Source organism: Babylonia areolata, chromosome 17, assembly GCF_041734735.1.
Source record: "Babylonia areolata isolate BAREFJ2019XMU chromosome 17, ASM4173473v1, whole genome shotgun sequence".
NCBI classification, from domain to species: Eukaryota; Metazoa; Mollusca; class Gastropoda; order Neogastropoda; family Buccinidae; genus Babylonia; species Babylonia areolata.
The window spans coordinates 24,364,104-24,390,026 of record NC_134892.1 but is presented as its reverse complement, the minus strand read 5'-3'; the positions used below and the strand labels follow the sequence as shown (position 1 = coordinate 24,390,026).

Sequence of the window (25,923 nt, the reverse complement as noted above, 5' to 3'; positions counted from 1 at the left end):
ACACAAACGACAAAACCATCAGTATCACTCAACGATCCCTCGACTAAACCCTCAGCATCACACAACGATCCCTCGACTAAACCATCAGCATCACTCAACGATCCCTCGACTAAACCATCAGCATCACTCAACGATCCCTCGACTAAACCATCAGCATCACTCAACGATCCCTCAACAAAACCCTCAGCATCACTCAACGATCCCTCGACTAAACACTCAGCATTACTCAACCAACGATCCCTCGACAAAATGCTCAGCATCACTCAACGAACCCTCGACTAAACACTCAGCATTACTAAAAAAAAAACCCAAAACCCTCGACTAAACAGTCAGCATTACTCAATGAACCCTGGACAAAACCCTCAGCATCACTCAACGAACCCTGGACAAAACCCTCAGCATGACTCAACGAACCCTGGACAAACCCCTCATGCTCAGCATCACTCAACGAACCCTGGACAAACCCCTCATGCTCAGCATCACTCAACGAACCCTGGACAAACCCCTCATGCTCAGCGCCACTCAACGAACCCCGGACAAACCCCTCATTCTCAGCATCACTCAACGAACCCTGGACAAACCCCTCATGCTCAGCATCACTCAACGAACCCTGGACAAACCCCTCACGCTCAGCGCCACTCAACGAACCCTGGACAAAACACCTGGCATGACTCACATGGTAGTAGGAAGGTTTCCCGGTGTACACGTCGGAGTGAGTGGACAGAGACATGGCCCTCTGCTGCGGTCTCTCCTCGCCACTGTCGCTGCACGACACCCCGACCTGCTGGTCCACGGGAGGACCGTGACCGTTGGCCAGAGCCACCCCGTTCAGGCCGTTCAGCGGGTAGGGCCCCCCGTTGGGGTGGTGGTGGTGGGGGTGCGGGTGCGTGGGCTTGGTGGGGTGGTGGTGGTGGTGGTCCGCAAGGAGTCGCTGTACAGGGTTCTGTGGTCACCGGGGTACTTGACACTGTTCTCCAGGCTTTGATCTGTGGGCAGGGGAGACGACCACAGTGTTACCGGGGTGGTAGGTGGGGAAAAAGAAGAAGAATATGAAGAACTAGTGAATAGACAATGGACCACTGAGAAGAATAACTCGCTTCTTGTTTCGTGAATTGTCAGTTTCAAACTTCTCCCACGTCCGTCACATACATTGTATGGACATGCAGGACCTTTCTTTATTATCTTTTTTTTAATATTTTTTTAAAAGATTTTCTTGTTGTCCTTTTCATCTTCAACTGCTACATATTTATATCAATTTATTCATTTCATTTTGTATAAAACTTATTTATTCATCTATTTATCTATTTACATTATCATTATTATTATTTTTATTATTCACATTATCATGTTTATTCTATCTTAATTATTCAATTCATGTTTTATTACTATATCTATTTCATTTACTTATTCTGCTTTCCCTCAAGGCCTGACAATGCGCCATGGGTTACACCTGCTGGTCAGGCATCGGCTTAGCCGATGTGGTGTAGAATCAGAATCAGAATCAGAATCAATTTTAATGTCAATTAAACCTTAACAAGTTTGATAAGACATGCGTGCAAAGTTACATAAACCACACACACACACACAAAGCAAACTCAAAATACACAAAACTGTGGTGCACCTGGATCTGTGTGAACACAGTGACATCCTCCCTGATGACATCAACAACTAAAGTGGACGTGTCCCAAATAGGAAAAAACACACCCTCAAAACAATAAACACCACCACTGTATAAAGCCCACTCACTCCTCCGTTTCTGCTGCCTCTGCTTCCACCAGCACATGGCCAGGAAGATGGCCAGCAGCAGCAGCAGCCCGCCCAGCACGATGCCCAGGATCACAGGCTGCTCCAGACCCTCGCTGGCTCGTCGGCTGCTAGGGGGCGCCTCCGTCTCCTGCTCCTCGCTAGGGGGCAGCACTGGTGTGGGAGGTTCTGCCGGGGCCTGGCCCGCCAGAGCTGGGGACGGGGAGTGAAGGCATGTCAAGGTGAGGGGAGGCAAGTCAAGGGGAGGGGAGGCATGTCAAGGCGAGGGGAGGCATGTCAAGGCGAGGGGAGGCAAGTCAAGGCGAGGGGAGGCATGTCAAGGCGAGGGGAGGCATGTCAAGGCGAGGGGAGGCAAGTCAAGCCGAGGGGGGGCATGTCAAGGGGAGGGGAGGCATGTCAAGGGGAGGGGAGGCATGTCAAGGTGAGGGGAGGCATGTCAAGGGGAGGGGAGGCATGTCAAGGGGAGGGGAGGCATGTCAAGTCAAGGGGAGGCAAGTCAAGGGGAGGGGAGGCATGTCAAGGTGAGGGGAGGCATGTCAAGTCAAGGGGAGGGGAGGCATGTCAAGGCGAGGGGAGGCATGTCAAGGCGAGGGGAGGCATGTCAAGGGGAGGGGAGGCATGTCAAGGTGAGGGGAGGCATGTCAAGGGGAGGGGAGGCATGTCAAGTCAAGGGGAGGCAAGTCAAGGGGAGGGGAGGCAAGTCAAGGGGAGGGGAGGCATGTCAAGGGGAGGGGAGGCAAGTCAAGGGGAGGGGAGGCATGTCAAGGGGAGGGGAGGCATGTCAAGGGGAGGGGAGGCAAGTCAAGGGGAGGGGAGGCATGTCAAGGTGAGGGGAGGGGAAGCAAGTCAAGGCAGGGCACGTGAAAATATGACAAGTCAAGGCAGGGCACGTGAAAATATGACAAGTCAAGGCAGGGCACGTGAAAATATGACAAGTCAAGGCAGGTCATGTCAACTCAAGTCTGTTCAAGTCATGGCAAGTCAAGACAATTCAAGACAACTCCAGTCATTTCAAGTCAACTCAGGTCAAATGAAGTCAGGTCAGTTCAAGTCAAGTCAGGTGAAGTCAACTCAGGGCAAGTGAAATCAAGTCCAGTCCTTTATTTACAAGATTGATAAGCACGGACACCCGCACCCCCCTACAAAACACATCCCCACCCAACATACACAACTTCCCCCCTCCACACACACCCACCCCTCCCCTAATCACGCAGAGTTCGTTTGACGACCATGTTGCTGAAATCAGAGGCTCCCAGCCGAGTTGAAGCACTGCATCTTGACATCTCCCTCTAACCCCCACCCCTCAAACAGAAACGATACGCCCCCCCCCCCCCCCCCCACACACACACACCCCTCCCCAACTCACGCAGCGTCCGTTTGACGACCATGTTGCTGAAATCTGAGGCCCCAGCCGAGTTGAAGCACTGCATCTTGACGCTGTACTCTGTGTCCGGCTTGAGGTCGGTCAGCAGGTGGTTCCTGATGCCCGCACCCAGCAGGGTCTCCACGTGAAAGTCCTCCTCCGACCCGTACGGCTTGTAGAAGATGTAGAACCCCGTGATGGACGACCCGTCCACTGGGATGTACTGTGGGTACACAGACAGACATGTACATATCAACAGATACGTCAGTAAATACATCTATCCATATATTCATCATCAACTAAACGACTGAGGGAGTGAATAAATAAATAAATAAATAGATAAATGCATATACATTAACCGACAGATTAACTGAACAACCAAATAATCTTTAGAGCCCCATAGCCTTTAACGGCCACCAGGACCGTGAAATAAACAAATAAATAAACAAACAAGTAGATCACATAAACAAGCAACCAATCCTGATGACTGGAGAGCACTACACTAGAAGTCCAACACCTGAACGACTTTTGTCACGGTCCCTCCTACATCACAGATCAACATAATTCATTTGTTATCAAGTTGCCACGACTACATCAATACAGATCAACATAATTCATTTGTTGTCAAGTTGCCACGACTACATCAATACAGATCAACATAATTCATCTGTTATCAAGTTGCCACGACTACATCAATACAGATCAACATAATTCATTTGTTGTCAAGTTGCCACGACTACATCAATACAGATCAACATAATTCATTTGTTATCAAGTTGCCACGACTACATCAATACAGATCAACATAATTCATTTGTTGTCAAGTTGCCACGACTACATCAATACAGATCAACATAATTCATCTGTTATCAAGTTGCCACGACTACATCAATACAGATCAACATAATTCATTTGTTGTCAAGTTGCCACGACTACATCAATACAGATCAACATAATTCATCTGTTGTCAAGTTGCCACGACTACATCAATACAGATCAACATAATTCATCTGTTGTCAAGTTGCCACGACTACATCAATACAGATCAACATAATTCATCTGTTGTCAAGTTGCCACGACTACATCAATACAGATCATAATTCATTTGTTGTCAAGTTGCCACGACTACATCAATACAGATCAACATAATTCATCTGTTGTCAAGTTGCCACGACTACATCAATACAGATCAACATAATTCATCTGTTGTCAAGTTGCCACGACTACATCAATACAGATCAACATAATTCATCTGTTCTCAAGCTGCCACGACCACAACCAAAACCTTCATCACAATCATCATCACCTTTATCAACCTCACCGCCATTTGATACGGATGTCGACCATGTCATTAGATGCAGATGGCAAAGAGGTTATCACTATCATCATCTTTATCATCATCACCCTTATCGACCTCATCGTCACTTCATGCAGATGGCACAGAGGTTATCATCATCACCGTCATCATTTCCACCACCACCATCATCATTACCACCACCATCATCATCATCATCATCATTACCACCATCATCATCATCATCATCATCATTAGCACCATCACCATCATCATCATCACCACCATCACACCTGTCCGGTTCTGTACCTGCCACTTGATGCCGATGGTATAGATGTTATAATAATAATCACCACCACCACCACCACCACCACCACCACCACCATCATCATCATCATCACCACCACCACCACCACCACCACCACCACCACCACCACCATCATCATCACCACCACCACCACCACCACCACCATCATCACCACCACCACCACCACCACCACCACCACCATCATCACCACCACCACCACCACCACCACCACCACCACCACCATCATCATCCCTGTCCTGTACCTGCCACTTGATGCCGATGGCATAGATGTTCTGGTAGATGAAGGGCTTGGCCTCCACTACCCGGGGTGCCAGTGTGGGTGGACGGCTCACTCCGTTGGGGCTGATGTTGAGGTGGAAGCGGCGAGAGTTGGGGCTGTTGCGGTTGTCGTTGTTGGAGTACACTGCCGCGATGCGGAACTTGTACGTTCCACCTGGGGGGAGAAATGATGGAACTTTTTTTTTATTGTCTTCTTCTCCTCCTCCTGCTGCTTCCCCTCCTCCTTCTCCTGCTTCTCCTCCTTCTTCTTCTCCTGCTCCTTCTACGTTCGTGGGCTTCAACGTTCACTCCTATGCTCTAGAGGGCTCTTTAAGCGTATGCCTGAATTTCTTTCTAGCCACTTATGGAGGCAGCCATACTCTGTTTGTGGAGGGTGTGTATTCTGGGTGTGTTCTTGTTTTCCATAACCCATCGAACTCTGACATGGATTGTGAGATCTTTTGCGTGCGTGTTTGATATTCTGCGAGCATAAACACACATAGGGAGTTCAGGCACGAGTTGGTGTGCACATCTGTTGACCAGGGAGATGGGAAAGTCTCCACTTGTAATCCTTCAGCCGCCGTGAATAGGAATCGAACCATGGAACCTCAGAGTGAAAGTCTAGCGCTTTAACCACTCGGCTGTTGCCCCCTTCTTATTATGTCTCGACCTGTAGCCCATCACTAGGGAACTTTCCAACAACGTCATGTAAGTGCCCCTATTTGACTAAACTGTCACCTATTATGTGACGTCCAGGGAAAGCCGAATCAGAACAGACAAAACTGAACACCGACCCAGTGATTCGACAGCAGTGCAGGGTCTCATCTGGTGTGTAGCCTCGTGGCGACTTGTGTTTAATAAATCCTCCAGCCCTGCTGGTACTGTGACTGATGCAGACACACTTGGGTATGGCTGCCTGCCCCGAACATAACACACTACACCCCAAACACAATATACAATATCCAAAATATAACACGTTATACACAAAACAACACACAATACCCCCAAACACAACATACTTGACACAAAACACAATGCTCCCAAACACAACATACAATACACCAATATACAATACACCAAACACAACATACAATACACCAACAGGATACCTGATAGGCCTGAGTGAAACAAAATCATTTAAAACGGCCACACGCACGCAAGCGTGCGAGAGAGAACACACACACACACACACACACACACACGGACACCAAGACATACCCTCCCCCCCCCCCTCCCCGCGCCACATACACTCATCAGTCTTGAGGCTGGGCACTGGACAGAACACACACACACACACACACACACACACACACACACAATCACACACACACAATCACACACACACACAATCACACACATACACACACACACAATCACACACACACACACACACCAAAACAACACATGCATCCCCCTCCCCCTTCCCCCCCACTCACCGGCCTTGAGACGGGTGACCTTGTACCGCCGGGCCTTGGGACTGATGTCGTCCTCCACAGTCTGCCACTGGCCACTGGACGGGCGGACCTCGCGGTACTGGACCCGGAACAGCGAGATGGGCAGCCCGTCGTTCTCCGGGATCTTCCAGAGCACCAGCACTGAGCTCTCTGTCAGCTGGGACACTGTGGGTGCTGAGGGGGGCACCAGTTTGACTGGGACACACAAAGGAACAGATTTGTCTTCACTGGTTCCCTGTCTCACAGAATATGGTACAAAATCACCGTGGGTGCTGAGGGGGGCACCAGTTTGACTGGGACACACAGAGAGAAAAAGATCTGTCTTCACTGGTTCCCTGTCTCACACAGAATACAGTACAAAATCACCGTGGGTGCTGAGGGGGGCACCAGTTTGACTGGGACACACAGAGAGAAAAACATTTGTCTTCACTGGTTCCCTGTCTCACAGAATATGGTACAAAATCACCGTGGGTGCTGAGGGGGGCACCAGTTTGACTGGGACACACACAAAGGAACAGATCTGTCTCCACTGGTTCCCTGTCTCACACAGAATACGGTACAAAATCACCAGTTTGACTGGGACACACAGAAAGGAAAAGATCTGTCTCCACTGGTTCCCTGTCTCACACAGAATACAGTACAAAATCACCAGTTTGACTGACACATACAGAGAAAAAGATCTGTCTTCACTGGTTCCCTGTCTCACACAGAATACGGTACAACATCACCAGTTTGACTGACACACAGAAAGGAAAAGATCTGTCTCCACTGGTTCCCTGTCTCACACAGAATACGGTACAAAATCACTGTGGTTGCTGAGTGGGGCACCAGTTTGACTGACACACGCAGAAAGAAAAAACATCTGAAAACGTCAATCTCCTCTCTTGTAATCTATCCACTGGTTCCCTGTCTCACACAGAATACAGTACACCATTACCGTGGTTGCAGAGGGGGGCACCAGTCTTGACTTGACACACACAGAAAGGAAAATACCTGTCTCAACTGGCTTCCTGTCTCACACAGAATCAGGTACAATGTCAGCAGTCTCTGTGATAAATGTATTTTACAAATCTACCCCTTCCTATCTCTCTGGCTGCCTTCACATCTACACCTCATCTCTCTCTCTCTGGGATCAGCTTCAGACCCACTCTGTTTCTGCGTTCCCTGATTCATTGATCTTATCATCATAATTACTATCATCATCACCATCATCAGTTTCATTATTACTGTTATTATCATTACCATTATTATCATCATTGGTATTATTACTATCATCATCACTACTACTACTACTACTACAGTTTATATCACAGATTGACATAAGTTTCCAGTCAGGCTAACAGCAAAGTGAGAGCTGACTGATCCATTGTTCACCCACTGCAATGGGAAATCATTTACAGCTTTGTCTTTTGTGAAGGACTATGACTCTCAAACTAGGAGGTAAAATTACACTGGCTCTAAGTGCTGCAGCCTTGGGGGCTAGATGGCCTTTGGGAACCATCCCAACGCCGACTGTCCTAAAACCCTTTTGGCCGAGAGAGTGGGGATGTGACTTGGGCAAGACAATCTCTACTGTAATAGTTCTGGCCCCGATAGTCGGGACAGCAGTTGCCTCCTCTGCTGTTCTGATGGTGATAGTCGGACACGATTGACTGTGATACTGCGAGTATACTGCATCTACATGAGCACACTGCTGACCTGTCCTGGTGCCGCCTTTCTTCTGGTTCTTCTTCCTCTTCTTCTCATAGTTATCATCATCATCATTAACATCATCCACATCATCACACTGCTGACCTGTCCTGGTGCCGCCTTTCTTCTGGTTCTTCTTCCTTCTTCTTCTCATAGTTATCATCATCATCATCATCATCATCATCATCATCATCGTCATCATCATCATCCACATCACCACACTGCTGACCTGTCCTGGTGCCGCCTTTCTTCTTGTTCTTCCTCCTCTTCTTCTTCCTCCCTCCCTTCTTCCTCTTCCTGCCGTGTCGCTGCTTGTTGTTGTTGGACACCTCCAGGTGGAAGTTCCGCTTGTTGCCCGCCTCCTGGCTGTCCGCGGGGGTCGCCTCCCCTTCTGAGTTCTCCTCCCGGGAGGCGTCCGAAGGGTTGTCTGCAAGGTGAGGACCAGTGAGATAGGAACGAGGTTTTGTGTGGTGTGGGCAGGGTTGTGATGTGAACTGTGGTGCCAGAGTGAATGGTCTATGACTGACGTGTGAATTGATGGAAGAGGAAAAGTGACAACTGCGCTCTTTTAACCGTGGAAGTGTTGGACAGCTAATCCACTCTTGAGTTGAACCCTTACTAAACAACATCAGTCAACAACACAGAGAGACAGACAGACAGACAGACAGACAGACAGAGAAAGAGAGGGAGAGGAAAACGAAAGAACAACCCCCCCCCCCCCCCCAGATTTCCAGAAAGATTCAAACCCAAACCCCCCACCTGTACGCACACATTCACGCCACCTATTGCCCCCATATCCCCCTCGCCCCCTCCACACACCCTTACTCACATGCACGCACACACATCCCCTCTTACTACCACCCCACCACACACACTCACACACACACCCACACACAGACACACACACAGCCACACACACACACACACACACACACACACACACACACACACACACCCTTCCTCACCTTTCTGGGCGTGCCACTGCCTGTCGGAGTGAGGGGAGGTGACCACAAGCTGCAGAACAGCGCTGTCCTGCCCCACACTGTTGGTCAGCTCACACACGTACAGCCCCCCGTCCTCCTCCGCCACCTCCTCCAGGTGTAACGTGTGCACCTCACCTGTTGGGAGGGCGGACAGTGGACACACGGCATCAGTCACTCCCTTCCTTCTGTGGGGAACTTTGATCACGGCAATGAGAACGATGGAAATAACAGCAGTAACAACGACAGTAAAAAAAAACAACACGACGACGAAGAAGAAGAAGATGAGGAAGAGGAGGAAGAGGAGGAGGAGGAAGAGGAGGTGGAAGAGAAGAAGAAGGGGAGGAGGAGGAGGAGGAGGAGGAGGAGAAGAAGAAGAAGAAGAAGGAGGAGGAGGAGGAGGAAGAGAAGAAGAAGAAGAAGAAGGAGGAGGAGGAGGAGGAAGAGAAGAAGAAGAAGAAGAAGAGGAGGAGGAGGAGGAAGAGAAGAAGAAGAGGAAGAAGAGGAGGAGGAGGAGGAGGAGGAGAAGAAGAAGACGAAGAAAAAGAAGAGGAGGAGGAGGAGGAGGAAATAGAGAAGAAGTAGAAATAGAACGACGAGGATGACGACGACGATGATGATGATAAAACATTTGTATAGGACATTCCTCTTGTACAACCGGGAGCTATATGCGCTTCACAAGATAATAATAATAATAATAATAACAACAATAATGATGATGTTGATGATGATGATGATGACAGCAATGATGACAGCGATGATGATATTCATCATAATAAAGAAAAACAGCATACACGCGGGCACGCACCCATCTACACAGCACACACCCCTTTGTCTCTTCGTTTAAGTTGCACGTGCCCGCATCCACACAACACGACCCCCTTTTTCCTTTGTCTACGCTTAGTTTCAGCAAATGCCGTGTGCCCTGCGGGGTGTCTGGCTTTGGTACCCACAATAAAATTATCATCTGAATGATTGGCTTTGGTACCCACAATAAAATTATCATCTGAATGATGTTACGACAACCGAAAGCCGTCCTGTTCCAGTCCCTCCCCGCACCCCCCCGGACTCACCCACACTGCTGACAGAGGCCCCAGGCGGCACGCGCTGCCCGTCGTGGAACCAGGTGACGGTGGGGGCGGGGAGGGCGCCCCCCTTGCACACCAGCCTGACCCCCTCCCCCTCGCGCGCCCTCAGCACGCCCCCCGGGGGGTGGGGGGTAACGGAGGGGGCCCGGTGCACGTCCAGGAACACCTGGCGCTTGTGGCCCCCAGGCGTCTGGCAGATGTAGGTGCCCACGTCACGGAGCTTGACGGAGCTGATGTGCAGGTTACCTGTGGGTAGGACAGGTGATCGTTATGTTAGTGGAGGAGGAGAGGAAGGTGGGGGAGCAGCAGCAGAAGAAGAATGAGGAGGAGGAGGAAGAAGAGGAGGAGAGGGGGGGGGAGAAAGAGGGGGAGAAGGAGGAGGAGCAAAAGGAGGAGGAGGAGGAGGAGGAAGAGGAAGAGGAGGAGGAGGAAGGGGAGGAGGAGCAAAAGGAGGAGGAAGAGGAGAAGGGGAGGAGCAAAAGGAGGAGGAAGAGGAGGTCCCTCCATCTCGTAACTTGAGGGAATGGACAGTAATGATGAACTACACACGGACGTAGACCCACACAGACACACACACCTACACACACACACACACACACACACACACTCACCAAAGGGCCCCAGGGAGTGGCCATGAGGCAGGGTGCCGTACCCCCGGGTCCAGGTGACAGAGGGCACCCCCACACCCGTCACCGGACACTCCAGCACCACGGACCGACCCTCCCGAACCTCCAGGGTGGGCGTGCTGCGGTCCACGATCTCCGTCTGTACGTCTGACACACCTGGAGACAGCATCACACACCTGTACACACCTGGACATACCTGTACACACCTGGACATACCTGTACACACCTGGACATACCTGTACACACCTGGAGACAGCATCACACACCTGTACACACCTGGACATACCTGTACACACCTGAACATACCTGTACACACCTGGACATACCTGTACACACCTGGACATACCTGTACACACACCTGGACATACCTGTACACACCTGAATACATCGTTATAACAATGTACACACCTGGACATACCTGTACACACCTGGACATACCTGTACACACCTGGACACATCGTCATACAAATGTACACACTTGGAATCACCTGTACACACCAGTAACATCACACACCTGAACACACCGTCATACAATGTACGCACTCGGAATCACCTGTACACACCTGTAACATCATCACACACCTGGACACACCGTCATACAATGTACGCACTCGGAATCACCTGTACACACCTGTAACATCATCACACACCTGGACACACCGTCATACACCTGTACACTAATACAGACACTGTCACATATTTGTACACACCTGGAGACACCGTTTCACAATGTGTGCACCTGTACACACACACTACACCCCTGCACACACCACACACAATGCATACATGGACACACAGACACACACACACCTCTGCAATGTATGATCTACGACAATCTCAACACAAACACACATGTAATGACATACACATTTGCCAGGTGTGTCCTCTGGTGCATATCAATACACAGACACACCTCTGTCGGCACACAGACACACCGCTAAGACACAAACATACACTTACCTTTTATGCATGCCCTATATCAACATACACACCTCTTCAGGATAAACACGAGCACCCTAAGTTACGTCCTATCACCTATTTCAACACACACAGATAGGTAACGTTTGTCGTACGTCTGTATCTAAGCACACACAGGTAACAACACAAAATAATGTACACCTGTAATCTATGTCCTATACCTGCATCAATATATATATAGATGTAAAACAACTCCTGAAAGATACTTCCTCACCTTCAACGACACACAATGATGAACAGACAGAGAGGGGGCGGAGGAGGGAGGAAGAGAGAAAGAAAAACATAGAGAAAAGAAGGAGAAAGACATACAGACAGACAGACAGACAAAGACAGAGACAGGCAGGCACGCAGACAAACAGACACCGAAAGAGAATCTGACCAAAGTCTATTTTCGAACTCCGCAACGAAGCAATGGATAGGGTTTCGCCAAGTCGGGACCAAAAAAAATCTTCAGAGAGAGAGAGAGAGAGAGAGAGAGAGAGAGGAGAGACGCCCATTTCACTGAAGAATTTGTTCTTGTCTGTCTCGCCCCACGTTGGCGGAAGGGGAAGTCATTATGTAACCATTTCTCTGACTTCCTTGCCAACCTTTTGGTATAGCAAGGTGAGGGGAGAGAGAGAGAGAGAGAGAGAGAGAGAGAGAGAGAGAGAGAGAGAGAAAGAGAGAAAGAGAGAGAGTGTGTTGTGTGGTGTGTTTGTCTGGGGGCGGGAGAAGATGCGCGCGAGTATGTATGTGTACTTGCGTACGTTGTGTGTTTGTGTGTGCGCGCACATGAGCGTACGCGAGTGTGTGAGTATGTTTGTGTGTGTGTGTGCGTGCGTGTGTGTGTGTGTGAGAGAGAGAGAGAGAGAGAGGAGGGGGTAGGTGAGGGAGGGGTGAAGGAACTGTAGGGGAGGGGGGCGGGGGGGTTCTCTCTCCGACATTCACGTGCCGTGAACGAGGTCATCTGTCTTTCACCACTCCACGTGCACCTCACACACATAGACACCCCCCCCCCACCCCCCCGACACACACACACACAACACACACAAACACATAACGTGCACATGCCTGGAAAACAAAAGTGAAAGAAAGAGGTCAAAAAAGGGACATTGGTGTGGGGGGTGGGGGTGTGAAGGTGCAGAAGTGAGGGAGGGACTTCTGGGGGGTGGATGTGGAGCAGAAGGGGGCATGGGGGTGGGGGGGGGGAAGGGGGAGGGGGCAGAGAGGAAGGGGAGGGGAGGACGGGGAGGGGGAGGGAGGGAGAGGGGGGACGTTGCATGAAGGTCCCATCCCTGACTGTCATCAACAACAACAACAACACACACACACACACACACACACACACACACACACACACACACACACACTCTGACATCATCAGCCCTGCCTCCTTGCTGTCTGGCTGTTTGATGCTGTTTGGTGTGTTGCTGTCTGTCTGTTGGCTGTTGATGCTGTCCCTACACCTGCAGGTTGTGGGAACACTGGAGGTCTGGGGTGTGGGTGTGGGTGGGGGTGGGAGAGACAAGACAGAGGGAGAGAGGGGGAGAGAGGGAGAGAAAAGAGAAGGTGCATAGTGGAGAGAGAAAAGACGAGAGAGAGATGGCGATACAGACACAGACACAGACAGACAGACAGACACACACACATTCTCTCTCCTCCGCCTTCTCCCCTAAATCAAACAAGAAAACACAAAACACCACCAACAACACCACAGACAACGAAAACAAAGCAACAATAATATTAAAAACAACAACAACAACAGTGACAACAAAGCAACAATAATATTAGAAACAACAACAACAACAGTGACAACAAAGCAACAATAATATTAGAAACAACAAAGCAACAATAATATTAAAAACAACAACACTGACAACAAACCAACAATAATATTAGAAACAACAACAACACTGACAACAAACCAACAATAATATTAAAAACAACAACAACACTGACAACAAACCAACAATAATATTAGAAACAACAACAACAGTGACAACAAAGCAACAATAATATTAGAAACAACAACAGTGACAACAAAGCAACAATAATATTAGAAACAACAACAGTGACAACAAAGCAACAATAATATTAAAAACAACAACAACAGTGACAACAAAGCAACAATAATATTAGAAACAACAACAACAGTGACAACAAAGCAACAATAATATTAGAAACAACAACAACAGTGACAACAAAGCAACAATAATATTAGAAACAACAACAACAGTGACAACAAAGCAACAATTATATTAAAAATAACAAAGCAACAATAATATTAAAAACAACAACAGTGACAACAAACCAACAATAATATTAGAAACAACAACAACAGTGACAACAAAGCAACACTAATATTAAGAACAACAAACCAACAATAATATTAGAAACAACAACAACACTGACAACAAACCAACAATATTATTAAAAAACAACAACAACAGTGACAACGAAGCAACAATAATATTTAAAAAAAACCCAAAAAACAGTGACAAGAAAGCAACAATAACATTAAAAACAACAACACTGACAACAAAGCAACAATAACGACATGACAGCAGAACAGCAATCACAACAACAAAATCGCCACCACCATCAACAAGAACAAACCTTACATCAGCGACAACAACAACAACAACGATAAAAACAAAACAACAACGACAACACAGCGACTCCATACCAATAAAAACAAACAACAAAGCCAACTCAATGCCAATAATAACGTCAACAACGCCAACTCAACAACACCACCCCTCACAGCAACACACAGTGAACACCGACCTGGCGGGGACGGAAGTACGGATAGCCGGACGCGGTGTGACGCTGACCGGTTGTGACCGGACACGGGGTTAAAGGCCACACAGGTGTAGTTATCGGCTCTGTCCGCCCCCACCCTCTTCAGCACCACGCTCCCTGAAGGCAGCCGCTGTACGTCTTCTGAAACACACATACATACACTGGCCTGTTAGTTTTATGTATGTCATCAATTTTGAAAAAAAAAAAAAGTCATATAATGTGTCTGGAGCATTACTGTTTTCAAGAAAGGCACGACAGATATAAATTGATGTTAGCATTATCATCACCATCATCATTATTATTATTATTATTGTTGTTGTTGTTGTTGTTGTTGTTCGATTCTAGCATATTTAGGTAGGCAGCATGTTGTTCAAATAACTCCATGTTTGTAAAGCGTCTACACTTCGCTCCCAGACCGAAGATAAGCGCAATGTAAGTAGGTATAACAATAATACTAACAATGCTATTATCATGACAACACAACTAATTCTGTTCTGCTGTCAACTAACGGGGCAGCTGAAGTGTACAGTTGAGAGCCGTACCATCTCGGTGTTCTGCTCAATTTGTATGACTGTTTCACACTTCTAAGCTGCACTGCTATCTCAGCACTGCACTGTCTCAATGTACTGTGTCAGGCACTGTCTCTGACTGTAGTTCCCGAGGTGGTAAAATGTGAAAACATCCGTCAGAGAAAGAGATAGAGAGAGACAGACAGAGAGACAGAGAGAGAGAGTGAGAGAGAGAGAGAGAGTGAGAGAGAGACTGACAGACACAGAGAGAGAGAGAGAGACAGAGGGACAGAGGGACAGAGAGAGAGAGAACAGCATTCCTGCAAGTGGGAAATGATCACTGTGAAAATCAAACAAAGACACTCGCCCTTTCCTGCACAGTACACAAAGAGTTTACCAAGGTACTTAAGTAAAACAGCATCACTGTGCCTTGAGATCAAGACCATTCCTCCTTTTACTCCAAGAAAGAAAGAAAGAACAGAGAAAGGAGGAGAGAAAGACTTAAAGACAGAAAGAAAAACATCAAGAAAAGAATGAGAAATCAGAATTAAAAAAGAAGCAGTAAGAATATGTTTCCCATCGCATCCCGCCATTCACCCTAATCCTGCACTCTCTATTCCCCACCCAGTCCACCCTTCCCGCCCCTCCCCCACCTGACACCAGGGTACAGACAGAAAGACGAGAGAGAAGCAGAGACAAGGGAGACAGAGACAGAAATAAGGAGAAAGAGAGAGAGAGACAGAGACACACACACGTACGCACGCACGCACAAACACACACACACACACACTCAAGAGACAGAGACACCCGGAGACAGGAACAGGACCACACAGGTAAAAAGAAGTCACCCTAACGACAACCTGTCAAGACAACCCCCCCCCCCCTCCCCCCCCTCCCAACCCGCACCCCCTCCTCCACTCTTCAACTCCCCCTCCTCACCAACACAACGACCAAAGGAGAAAAAAAAAAGCCTAAAAAAAACCCTCCCCCTAACCCCACCCCCCACTCCCCCGGGATCCGCAGACAGGGGATGTAAGGCTGACTCCGCCAAACAAGACAAACGAGTGTCGTCCCCTGGCAAGAGCTCTCGGGTTAGGGAGAACACAAAAGGCCCCTGTGGCGACGCCGCCGACTTGCCACGCTGGGGTATGGCTGGAGGTGAATGGAGCTTTTTTTTTTTTCTTTTTTTTTTCACCTTCTTCTTCTTAAAGGGGTGGGGACAGGTTCTGGGTAGGGTAGGGTAATGGATGGGAGAAGGGAGGGGTGTGTGGGTGGGGGTAAGGGGAGGGGGGGGGCAGAACACAGCACAACAGCGATGACAAACGTGCAAACAGTCGACACGAAACCCAGTCAAGATGGATCGACACCACGCGGTTGTCCATTTCTCCCTCCCTCCCTCCCTCCCCTTCATCAACCCCCACACCACCACCACCACCACCCCTCCTCCTCCTCCCCCGCATTCCACAACGCTTCAACTATTGTGTGACTTCTTTCTGCCTTCTGTACTACAGAGAAATGGTGTGGTGTGTGGGTGTGTGTGTAGGGGGTGGGGGGGGGAGACAGACAGAGAAATGGTGTGGTGGGGAGAGATGGGGAGAGAGAGATGGGGAGGAGAAAAAGAGCGTGTATATAGAAAAGAGGGAGAGACATAATTATATGGACACACAGAGACAGTGTCTCCTTATATGGACACACAGAGACAGTGACGGAGACAGGGAAGAGAGAAAGAGAGAGATGAGACAGAGAGAGAGAGAGAGAGGGGGGTGTGAGTAGGGGAGAGGGAGAGAAAAATGCATGGGTCGAGAGAGAGAGAGAGAGACAGAGAGAGACAGAGACAGAGAGAGAGCGAAAACGAAGAGAGAGAGAGAGAGAGAGAGAGAGAGAGAGAGAGAGAGAGAGAGAGAACGAAGATAGAGAGAGAGGGAGGGAGGGAGAAAGAGAACGGAAAGAGAGAGGGGGAGAGAGAGAGAGCGAGCGGAGGGAGGGAGGGAGGGGGAGAGAGAGAGAGAGAGAGAGAGAGAGAGACGCAAAAAGAGAAACAGAAAGAACAAATTCCACACCTTTATCTCTTTTCCCAGCATGACAAAACAACAACTATCCTCCTATAAAACCCAGTTCACAGCCTCCACCTCCACCCCCTCCACCCCGCCCCCTTCACACACACACACACACACACTGTTCCCCTTTCCCAGTCAGGGAACCCAAAACAAACGACAAGAAACACACAAACAAACAATAACAACAATAAAAAGACACCCAAGCCACTTCCCCCATGGCAGTCACCCCCCCCCCCCCATCCACCCCACCCCCATTAGAACACACGGCGTCAGGCAGGTGTGTGTGTGTGTGTGTGTGTGTGTGTGTGTGTGTGTGTGTGTGTGTGTGTGTGTGTGTGTGTGTGTGTTGTGTGTGTGTGTGTGTGTGTGTGTGTGTGTGTGTGTGTGTGTGTTTTGTGTGTGTGTCTGTGTGTGTGTGTGTGTGTGTGTGTTGTGTGTGTGTGTGTGTGTGTGTGTGTGTGTGTGTGTGTGTGTTTGCTGTGTGTGAATAGAATAGATTTTATTGTCATGAAACATTAAGGTTTATAAGACACAAGTGCAATGGTAAAGGAATGAATAAATAAAAAAAATACACAATCAATTATAGTCAATTAATGCAATAAATTGCAACAGCATTCATACACAAATTTTCCTAATCTTGTTCGTATATATTCATCATCTGTTAACATCACCTGTTAGGGAATATTTTTGTGTTATTCGAATTTTGAATATCTTTAAAAAAAAAAATGTGTGTGTGTGTGTGTGCGTGCGTGCGTGTGTGCGCGCGCGCGCATGCGTGCGTGTGTGTGTGTGTGTGTGTGTGTGTGTGTGTGTGTGTGTGTGTGAGAAAGAGATGAAGAGAAACGGAGACAGAGAAAGAGAGACAGACAGACAGACAGACAGACACATAAACAGAGACAGAAAGAACGAGAGGCAGAGACGAACTGAGAGACAGACAGACACTGCAAGAGAGACAAAGACACCGAGACGGACACAGGGAGAGAGAGAGAGAGAGAGAGAGAGAGAGAGAGAGAGAGAAACAGACAGACAGACAGACAGACACTGCAAGAGAGACAAAGACACCGAGACGGACACAGGGAGAGACAGACAGACAGACAGACAGACCGACAGACAAGAGACACACTGAGGCGGACAGTTAGAGAGACATAGACGGATATACAGACTAAGAGACAGGAGAGAGACAGAGAGGGAGACAGAAACGGACAGAGACAGACAGATACGCCCCCCTCCCCCCTGCCGCCCCCCACCCACCCCCTCCCCCCAGGCCTCTCCCACCGTATGCCCATCATCTCAATCACTCTGCCCATCATCTTTATCGACACTTCTCTCCCCTTTATCGCCCCCCCCCCCTCCACCCCATCGCCCAGTGCACGTGGGGCTTAATGGCGGCACACGGCAGGGCACACCTGACGGGACGCGCCAGGTAGGGACCCCATCATACCCCCCCTACCTCCCCCTTCCCCCCACACCCATCCCTGAATCCCCCCCTCCCGTCGTTTGATGAATGATTGAACCATGTTTAACATAACCACTGCTGCTGAAGCAACACGTTGGAAACTTTGGAAGAAAGAGATATATATATATACGGAGTAGGAGATGGGGTGGGGGTGGGAGGCGAAGGAGGGTGGGGAGAGAGAAATGGGGAGAGACAGAGGGAGGTGTAGGGAGGGAGAGGGACGGAGAGGGACTGAGAGAGAGAGAGAGAGAGAGAGAGAGAGAGAGGTGGGTATGGGGGTGAACGGGTGTGGCAGAAGGAACTTTTTATGACCCCCAGAATGGCATGGTCCCCATTCTTCCTAATCTGTTCCTGCTGTTTTACAGCCAGCGGTCTGGCTGTTTCATGGCTATCACAGTCAGTGCACAAATACAAGAAAACAGACAGACGGAGAGAGAGAGAGAGAGAGAGAGAGGGAACAAAAAAAATTCAAAAACAAAAAAAACTTTTATTGCTCAAGTCATTGAGATTTTATGTTTGAACTATTCTTCCAATTCTGTTCTTGCTATTTTACATCTGCTTCAGTGCGGGCGACAACAATACATTAAGGGGGGAACGAACGAACGAACGAACGAGGGAGAGAGAGAGAGAGAGAGACAGACAGGGAGAATGAGAGAGACAGAGTGATAGTGACAGAGAGACAGGGAGAAACAGAGAGAGTAACAGTGATAGACAGAACTGAAAGAGAGAGAGAGAGGCAGAGAGAAGGACAGACCAAAACAGTGGGCAGGGTTTGTTCTGCTGCTGTGTTCTTGCTGTGTCAAACAACTGCCCCGCAGTGACGTCAGTTCACAGCTGGACCAACAGCACAGTCAGCGCTGTATCATCAATGCTTTCTTCACTGATACTGGATTTTATCTAGCTGTTTTGTGAAGGTCTTGTGACTGTCAAACCAAGAGGCACATTGACACTAGGTCTGAGGGCCAGTTGGCCTTTGGGAACCATCCCAACACCGACTGTCCCGAAGCCCACTTGGCCGAGAGAGTGGGGATGTAACTTGGGCAAGACACTCTCCGCTATACATGACAGAGTGGGGATGTAACTTGGGCAAGACACTCTCCACTATACATGACAGAGAGTGGGGATGTAACTTGGGCAAGACACTCTCCACTATACATGACAGAGAGTGGGGATGTAACTTGGGCAAGACACTCTCCGCTATACATGACAGACAGTGGGGATGTAACTTGGGCAAGACACTCTCCACTATACATGACAGAGTGGGGATGTAACTTGGGCAAGACACTCTCCACTATACATGACAAAGTGGGTATGTAACTTGGGCAAGACACTCTCCGCTATACATGACAGAGTGGGGATGTAACTTGGGCAAGACACTCTCCACTATACATGACAGACAGTGGGGATGTAACTTGGGCAAGACACTCTCCACTATACATGACAGAGTGGGGATGTAACTTGGGCAAGACACTCTCCACTATACATGACAGAGAGTGGGGATGTAACTTGGGCAAGACACTCTCCACTATACATGACAGACAGTGGGGATGTAACTTGGGCAAGACACTCTCCACTATACATGACAGACAGTGGGGATGTAACTTGGGCAAGACACTCTCCGCTATACATGACAGAGAGTGGGGATGTAACTTGGGCAAGACACTCTCCGCTATACATGACAGAGTGGGGATGTAACTTGGGCAAGACACTCTCCGCTATACATGACAGAGTGGGGATGTAACTTGAGCAAGACACTCTCCACTATACATGACAGACAGTGGGGATGTAACTTGGGCAAGACACTCTCCACTATACATGACAGACAGTGGGGATGTAACTTGGGCAAGACACTCTCCGCTATACATGACAGAGAGTGGGTATGTGACTTGGGCAAGACACTCTCCACTATACATGACAGACAGTGGGGATGTAACTTGGGCAAGACACTCTCCGCTATACATGACAGAGTGGGGATGTAACTTGGGCAAGACACTCTCCACTATACATGACAGACAGTGGGGATGTAACTTGGGCAAGACACTCTCCACTATACATGACAGACAGTGGGGATGTAACTTGGGCAAGACACTCTCCACTATACATGACAGAGTGGGGATGTAACTTGGGCAAGACACTCTCCACTATACATGACAGACAGTGGGGATGTAACTTGGGCAAGACACTCTCCACTATACATGACAGAGTGGGGATGTAACTTGGGCAAGACACTCTCCACTGTGATAAAATTCCAGCCCAGATTATCGGGACAACGGCTGCCTCCTGATCTGTTGTGATGGTGGTCATAGTGGACACGGCTGTCACGATAACTCCGTTCTCAGAGACTTGTGGCAAGGAGGCCTGAAAGAGATGGAGGCCTGAAAGAGATGAGACTGTCTACATGGAGGCCTTAAAGAGATGAGACTGTCTACATGGAGGCCTGAAAGAGATGGAGGCCTGAAAGAGATGGAGGCCTGAAAGAGATGAGACTGTCTACATGGAGGCCTGAAAGAGATGGAGGCCTGAAAGAGATGAGACTGTCTACACGGAGGCCTGAAAGAGATGAGACTGTCTACATGGAGGCCTGAAAGAGATGAGACTGTCTACAAGGAGGCCTGAAAGAGATGAGACTGTCTACATGGAGGCCTGAAAGAGATGAGACTGTCTACACGGAGGCCTGAAAGACATGGAGGGCTGAAAGAGATGAGACTGTCTACATGGAGGCCTGAAAGAGATGAGACTGTCTACATGGAGGCCTGAAAGAGATGAGACTGTCTACACGGAGGCCTGAAAGAGATGAGACTGTCTACATGGAGGCCTGAAAGAGATGAGACTGTCTACAAGGAGGCCTGAAAGAGATGAGACTGTCTACATAGAGGCCTGAAAGAGATGGAGACTGTCTACATAGAGGCCTGAAAGAGATTAGACTGTCTACACGGAGGCCTGAAAGAGATGAGACTGTCTATATAGAGGCCTGAAAGAGATGGAGACTGTCTACATAGAGGCCTGAAAGAGATGGAGACTGTCTACATAGAGGCCTGAAAGAGATTAGACTGTCTACACGGAGGCCTGAAAGAGATGAGACTGTCTACACGGAGGCCTGAAAGAGATGAGACTGTCTACATGGAGGCCTGAAAGAGATGAAACTGTCTACAAGGAGGCCTGAATGAGATGGAGACTGTCTACATAGAGGCCTGAAAGAGATGACACTGTCTACATAGAGGCCTGAAAGAGATGGAGACCTGAAAGAGATGAGACTGTCTACATGGAGGCCTGAAAGAGATGAGACTGTCTACACGGAGGCCTGAAAGAGATGGAGACTGTCTACATGGAGGCCTGAAAGAGATGAGACTGTCTACATAGAGGCCTGAAAGAGATGAGACTGTCTACATGGAGGCCTGAAAGAGATGGAGGCCTGAAAGAGATGAGACTGTCTACAATTTTTTTTCTTCGTTTAATCATGAGAGGTGGACCGGGTCTGTGTTGATTGGGGATTTCTGTGCCTGTCTTCTCGCATAGTACTGTATTGTATTGTATTGTATGAGTGTAAGGAGTTTAGGACCGAAACACTTGACTGAGGGGGGACTTCTTCTCTGAAGACCTAGTACTGTCCAGCTTCCCCTTATCACTATCACTATTGTATTGTACCCTGTTATATTTCTACCGATTTCTCATACTGGCCGGACGAGCCTCAGTATGGTTTGACTGCCTTGGCCCACACTTGTTGCACCGTCATTTCTTTTTTCTTCCCCCCTTCCCCCTCCCCAAACCTCCACCCCACCCCCCACCCCACCTCCACACACACACTATCAATGTTTTTTGAACTGCCGGCCTAGATGACTTCAGGAGACTACCGCCTTTGTTGACTCTTCACCCTCCACATTTCTGCCCAGTTGTTCCAACCAGAAAAAAAAACCCCACAACCTATCCCCCCCCCTCCCCCCCCCCCTCCCCTCCCAACCGATAACAGACAACGATGGGTGACGTCATGCTGCGTCCCGGTACGACAGCAGCGCCACCTTTTGACAAGATCACGGCGCTAGAAAGCAGTTGGCCCAGCAGGGTAAACGTTTTAAAAGGGCGGTGTTTTTCAGGTGGAGAGGGGACGTTTATAGAGGTGGTGGGTGAGGGTGGGGTGGGGGAGGGGGTGTTTTAAAGGGTGTGAGGCGATTGGCAGGGGACTGAGAGAGAGAGAGAGGAGGGGGGAGATACTGAGAGAAATAGAGAGAGGGGAGAGAGATAGAGAGGGAGAGAGAGAGAAAGAGGAAGAGAGAGAGACTGAGAGAGATAGAGAGGGAGAGAGGGAAAGAGAGGGAGAGAGAGAGACAGAAAAAGAGGGAGAGAGAGAGAGACAGAGACAGAGAGAGGGAGAGACACAGAGAGAGGTGGAGAGAGACAGATAGATAGACAGAGAGGGAGACAGACAGACAGGGCGGAGAGAGGGGGAGAGAGACAGAGAAACGGAGGGAGAGGGAGAGAGACAGAGAGATGGAGACAGACAGAAAGAGACAGACAGAGAGAGAGAGAGATTGAAAGAGAGATGAGTGGAGGTAAGGGTGTGTGTGGAGGGGGGGGGGGGCACGGGCAGGAGGGGGGGGGGGGGGGGGGTACAGGGGAGCACCGATAACGCCCCAACAGGCGGGGAGGGGCTCTTTGATGTCGACATCAAATCTACAGGCACGAGGCAGGGGGAAGGGAAGGGGGCTGAGCCTTGATGGGCCTTCCCCAGCCCGCCCCTGCCGGGCTGACAGCTGCCCGGGACTCGCAACCCTCTGTCGGTTATCGGGCCTCCAGTAGGGACTCTTATGTTCCCCCCCCCACCCACCCACCCCCCCCCCCCCCCAACATCTCCCCCCTCCTTCCCACTTCATATCTACTCTATTGCACTCTTGCCGTCTCTTTCCGTCCCGTGTATTTCGGGCCCAATACCCCCCCCCCCCCTCATCCTACCACCTCCCTCCTGTCCTCACTACCCACATTCCCATGATCTCTTGCATGCCTCTCTCTCTCTCTGGTCTGGAGCTGCTCGCTCGCAAAATGACTTTTAAATTGCGAAAAAAAAACACCAACAGCAGCAACAACAAAAAACAGCTTGTTTGCGGACGCATAAATACGCATTAAAAACCCATCAAAGACCATGAGGTCTGACACGACGTTGAAGCAGAATCACCCATTAAATCACTGACGTCAGTGCAGTTTCTAATCAGAGGCTATACACCCGAAGCCAAACAGGCACTGCCTTCAATAAAGTTCTTAAGGATAATGTTCAAAACGCTCCGTTCCCCCCTTTTCAGAGGTCGTTTTCTCAACAGGAATTAAGAGATTTAATTTCGAATAATGTCCACAAAGCTCCATTTTCCCCCTTTTCTCAGGTCGTTTTCTCAACAGGAATTAAGAGATTTAATTCAAACGCAAAGAAAAGGAGAAACCCCCCCAAAAAAAAACAACAACCCGAAAACCTTAAGGACTTTGTTAACGGATTCCATGAAGACTTCGGTCTGCCCCATCCTCAGCCTCCTCCATCCCCTCCCCACCTTTCAAATACTTATCCCCCTCTTCCCGTTCTTTTAACCCAAAGTGTTGAAAGTCGGTGTAACGGGGCAACATTTAGGAGGGTTTGGGGGGGGAGTGAAAGAGTTGGGGGGGGGGGAGGGGGTGGTGAAGAAAGCGGAGAAATCTGTGCAGCTGTTTGGAATCGGGCATCGTTCTTACCCAAGTCTGTTGGGGGGAGGGGAGAGAGAGAGAGAGAGAGAGAGAGAGAGAGAGAGAGAGAGAGAGAGAGAGAGAGGAGCGAGAGACAGACACACACGGAGACACAGAATGAGAGAGAAACAAAGAGAGAGAGAGAGAGACAGAGAGGGAGAAGGAGAAAGGGAGAGACAGACACAGTGAGAGAGACTGAGAGACAAAGAAAGACAGAAACAATGAGAGCGGCGAGAGAGAGAGACACACACACACAGAGACACACACAGACAGAATGAGAGAGAAACATCCACAGATACAGAGATATACACACAGAGAGGGGGAGAGAGAGAGAGAGACAGAGAGAGATAAGACAGAAAGAGACAGAGACAGAGAAAGAGATAATACAGAAAAAGGCAGGAGAAGCCATCTCTACCATCAGCCCAGTTATAGAGGAGAGAGGGGAATTCACCGTGTGTGTGTGTGTGTGTGTGTGTGTGTGTGTGTGTACGTGTGTGTGTGTACGTGTGTGTGTGTGCGTGTGTGTGTGTGTGTGCGTGTACGTGTGTGTGTGTACGTGTGTGTGTGTACGTGTGTGTGTGTGTGGTGTGTGTGTGTGTGCGTGTACGCGTGTGTGTGTACGTGTGTGTACGTGTGTGTGTGTGAGAGAGAGAGAGAGAGAGAGAGAGACAGACAGACAGACAGACAGACAGACAGACAGACAGACAGACAGAGGCAGAGGGAGGGTAGGACAGACAGACAGACAGTGACTGGGCCAGGTAGGAGAGAGGGAAAGGCAAGAGAGTGGCGGAGGTGGAAGGGGGGGGGGAGAGAGAGGACTGAGACGGGGGGATAGAGGGGTTGGGGGACTGGGGAGAGAAAGACAAGAGAGAAACAGAGAAAGACGCGCGCGCGCACACACACACACACACACACGCACACGTACATACACACACACACACAAACGCACACACACACACGCACGCACACAGTAAGTGGGGTGGGGCAGGGAGTAGAGGAGGACTTGAGACAGAAAGAAACAGAGACAGAAACAGAGACAGAAAAACAGAGAAATAGAGAGACAGAAACAGAGACAGAGACAGAAAGAGACAGAGACAGAAAGAAACAGAGACAGAAACAGAGAGAGAGACAGAAACAGAGACAGAGACAGAAAGAGACAGAGACAGAGAGACAGAAACAGAGACAGAGACAGAAACAGAGAGACAGAAAAACAGAGAAATAGAGAGACAGAAACAGAGACAGAGACAGAAAGAGACAGAGACAGAAAGGGACAGAGACAGAAAGAGAGAGAGAAAGAGAGAGAGAAACACAGAGAGAGACAGAAACAGAGAGAGACAGAGACAGAAAAACAGCGAAATAGAGAGACAGAAACAGACAGACAGAGGCAGAAAGAGAGAGAGACACACAGAGACAGAGAGACACACAGAGACACACAGAGAGAATCAGAAAAAGAGAGACAGAAACAGAGAGAGAGGAACAGAGAGAGACAGAGAGAAAGAGAGAGAGAGAGCGACAGACAGACAGACAGGAAGAGAACTACTCCCAGTGGGCACACCTGAGCATCTCAATCACCAGGCCCTGTCTTGGCCGACATCGGC

The 25,923-nt window shown here is 49.1% G+C and overlaps 2 protein-coding genes across 3 annotated transcripts in view; both read right to left on the bottom strand.

Moving 5' to 3' along the window:
- Positions 1-873, bottom strand: part of LOC143291771 (uncharacterized) — a 10,655-nt gene extending 9,782 nt beyond the window's left edge. The window contains exon 1 of the mRNA XM_076601914.1: positions 677-873. Coding sequence (XP_076458029.1) covers positions 677-730 — 54 coding nt within the window. The 5' untranslated portion in view covers positions 731-873. The remainder of the gene's footprint in view (positions 1-676) is intronic.
- The window catches only part of LOC143291770 (brother of CDO-like), a 300,073-nt gene continuing 274,987 nt past the window's right edge, over positions 838-25,923 (bottom strand). For both annotated transcript variants that reach the window (XM_076601913.1, XM_076601912.1), the window contains 10 exons: positions 14,589-14,744; positions 10,830-11,000; positions 10,204-10,464; positions 9,116-9,268; positions 8,380-8,577; positions 6,444-6,656; positions 4,992-5,182; positions 3,131-3,350; positions 1,747-1,956; positions 838-986 (listed from right to left, as the gene is read on the bottom strand). In XM_076601913.1, the coding sequence (XP_076458028.1) occupies positions 838-986; positions 1,747-1,956; positions 3,131-3,350; positions 4,992-5,182; positions 6,444-6,656; positions 8,380-8,577; positions 9,116-9,268; positions 10,204-10,464; positions 10,830-11,000; positions 14,589-14,744 (1,922 nt within the window). The remainder of the gene's footprint in view (positions 987-1,746; positions 1,957-3,130; positions 3,351-4,991; positions 5,183-6,443; positions 6,657-8,379; positions 8,578-9,115; positions 9,269-10,203; positions 10,465-10,829; positions 11,001-14,588; positions 14,745-25,923) is intronic.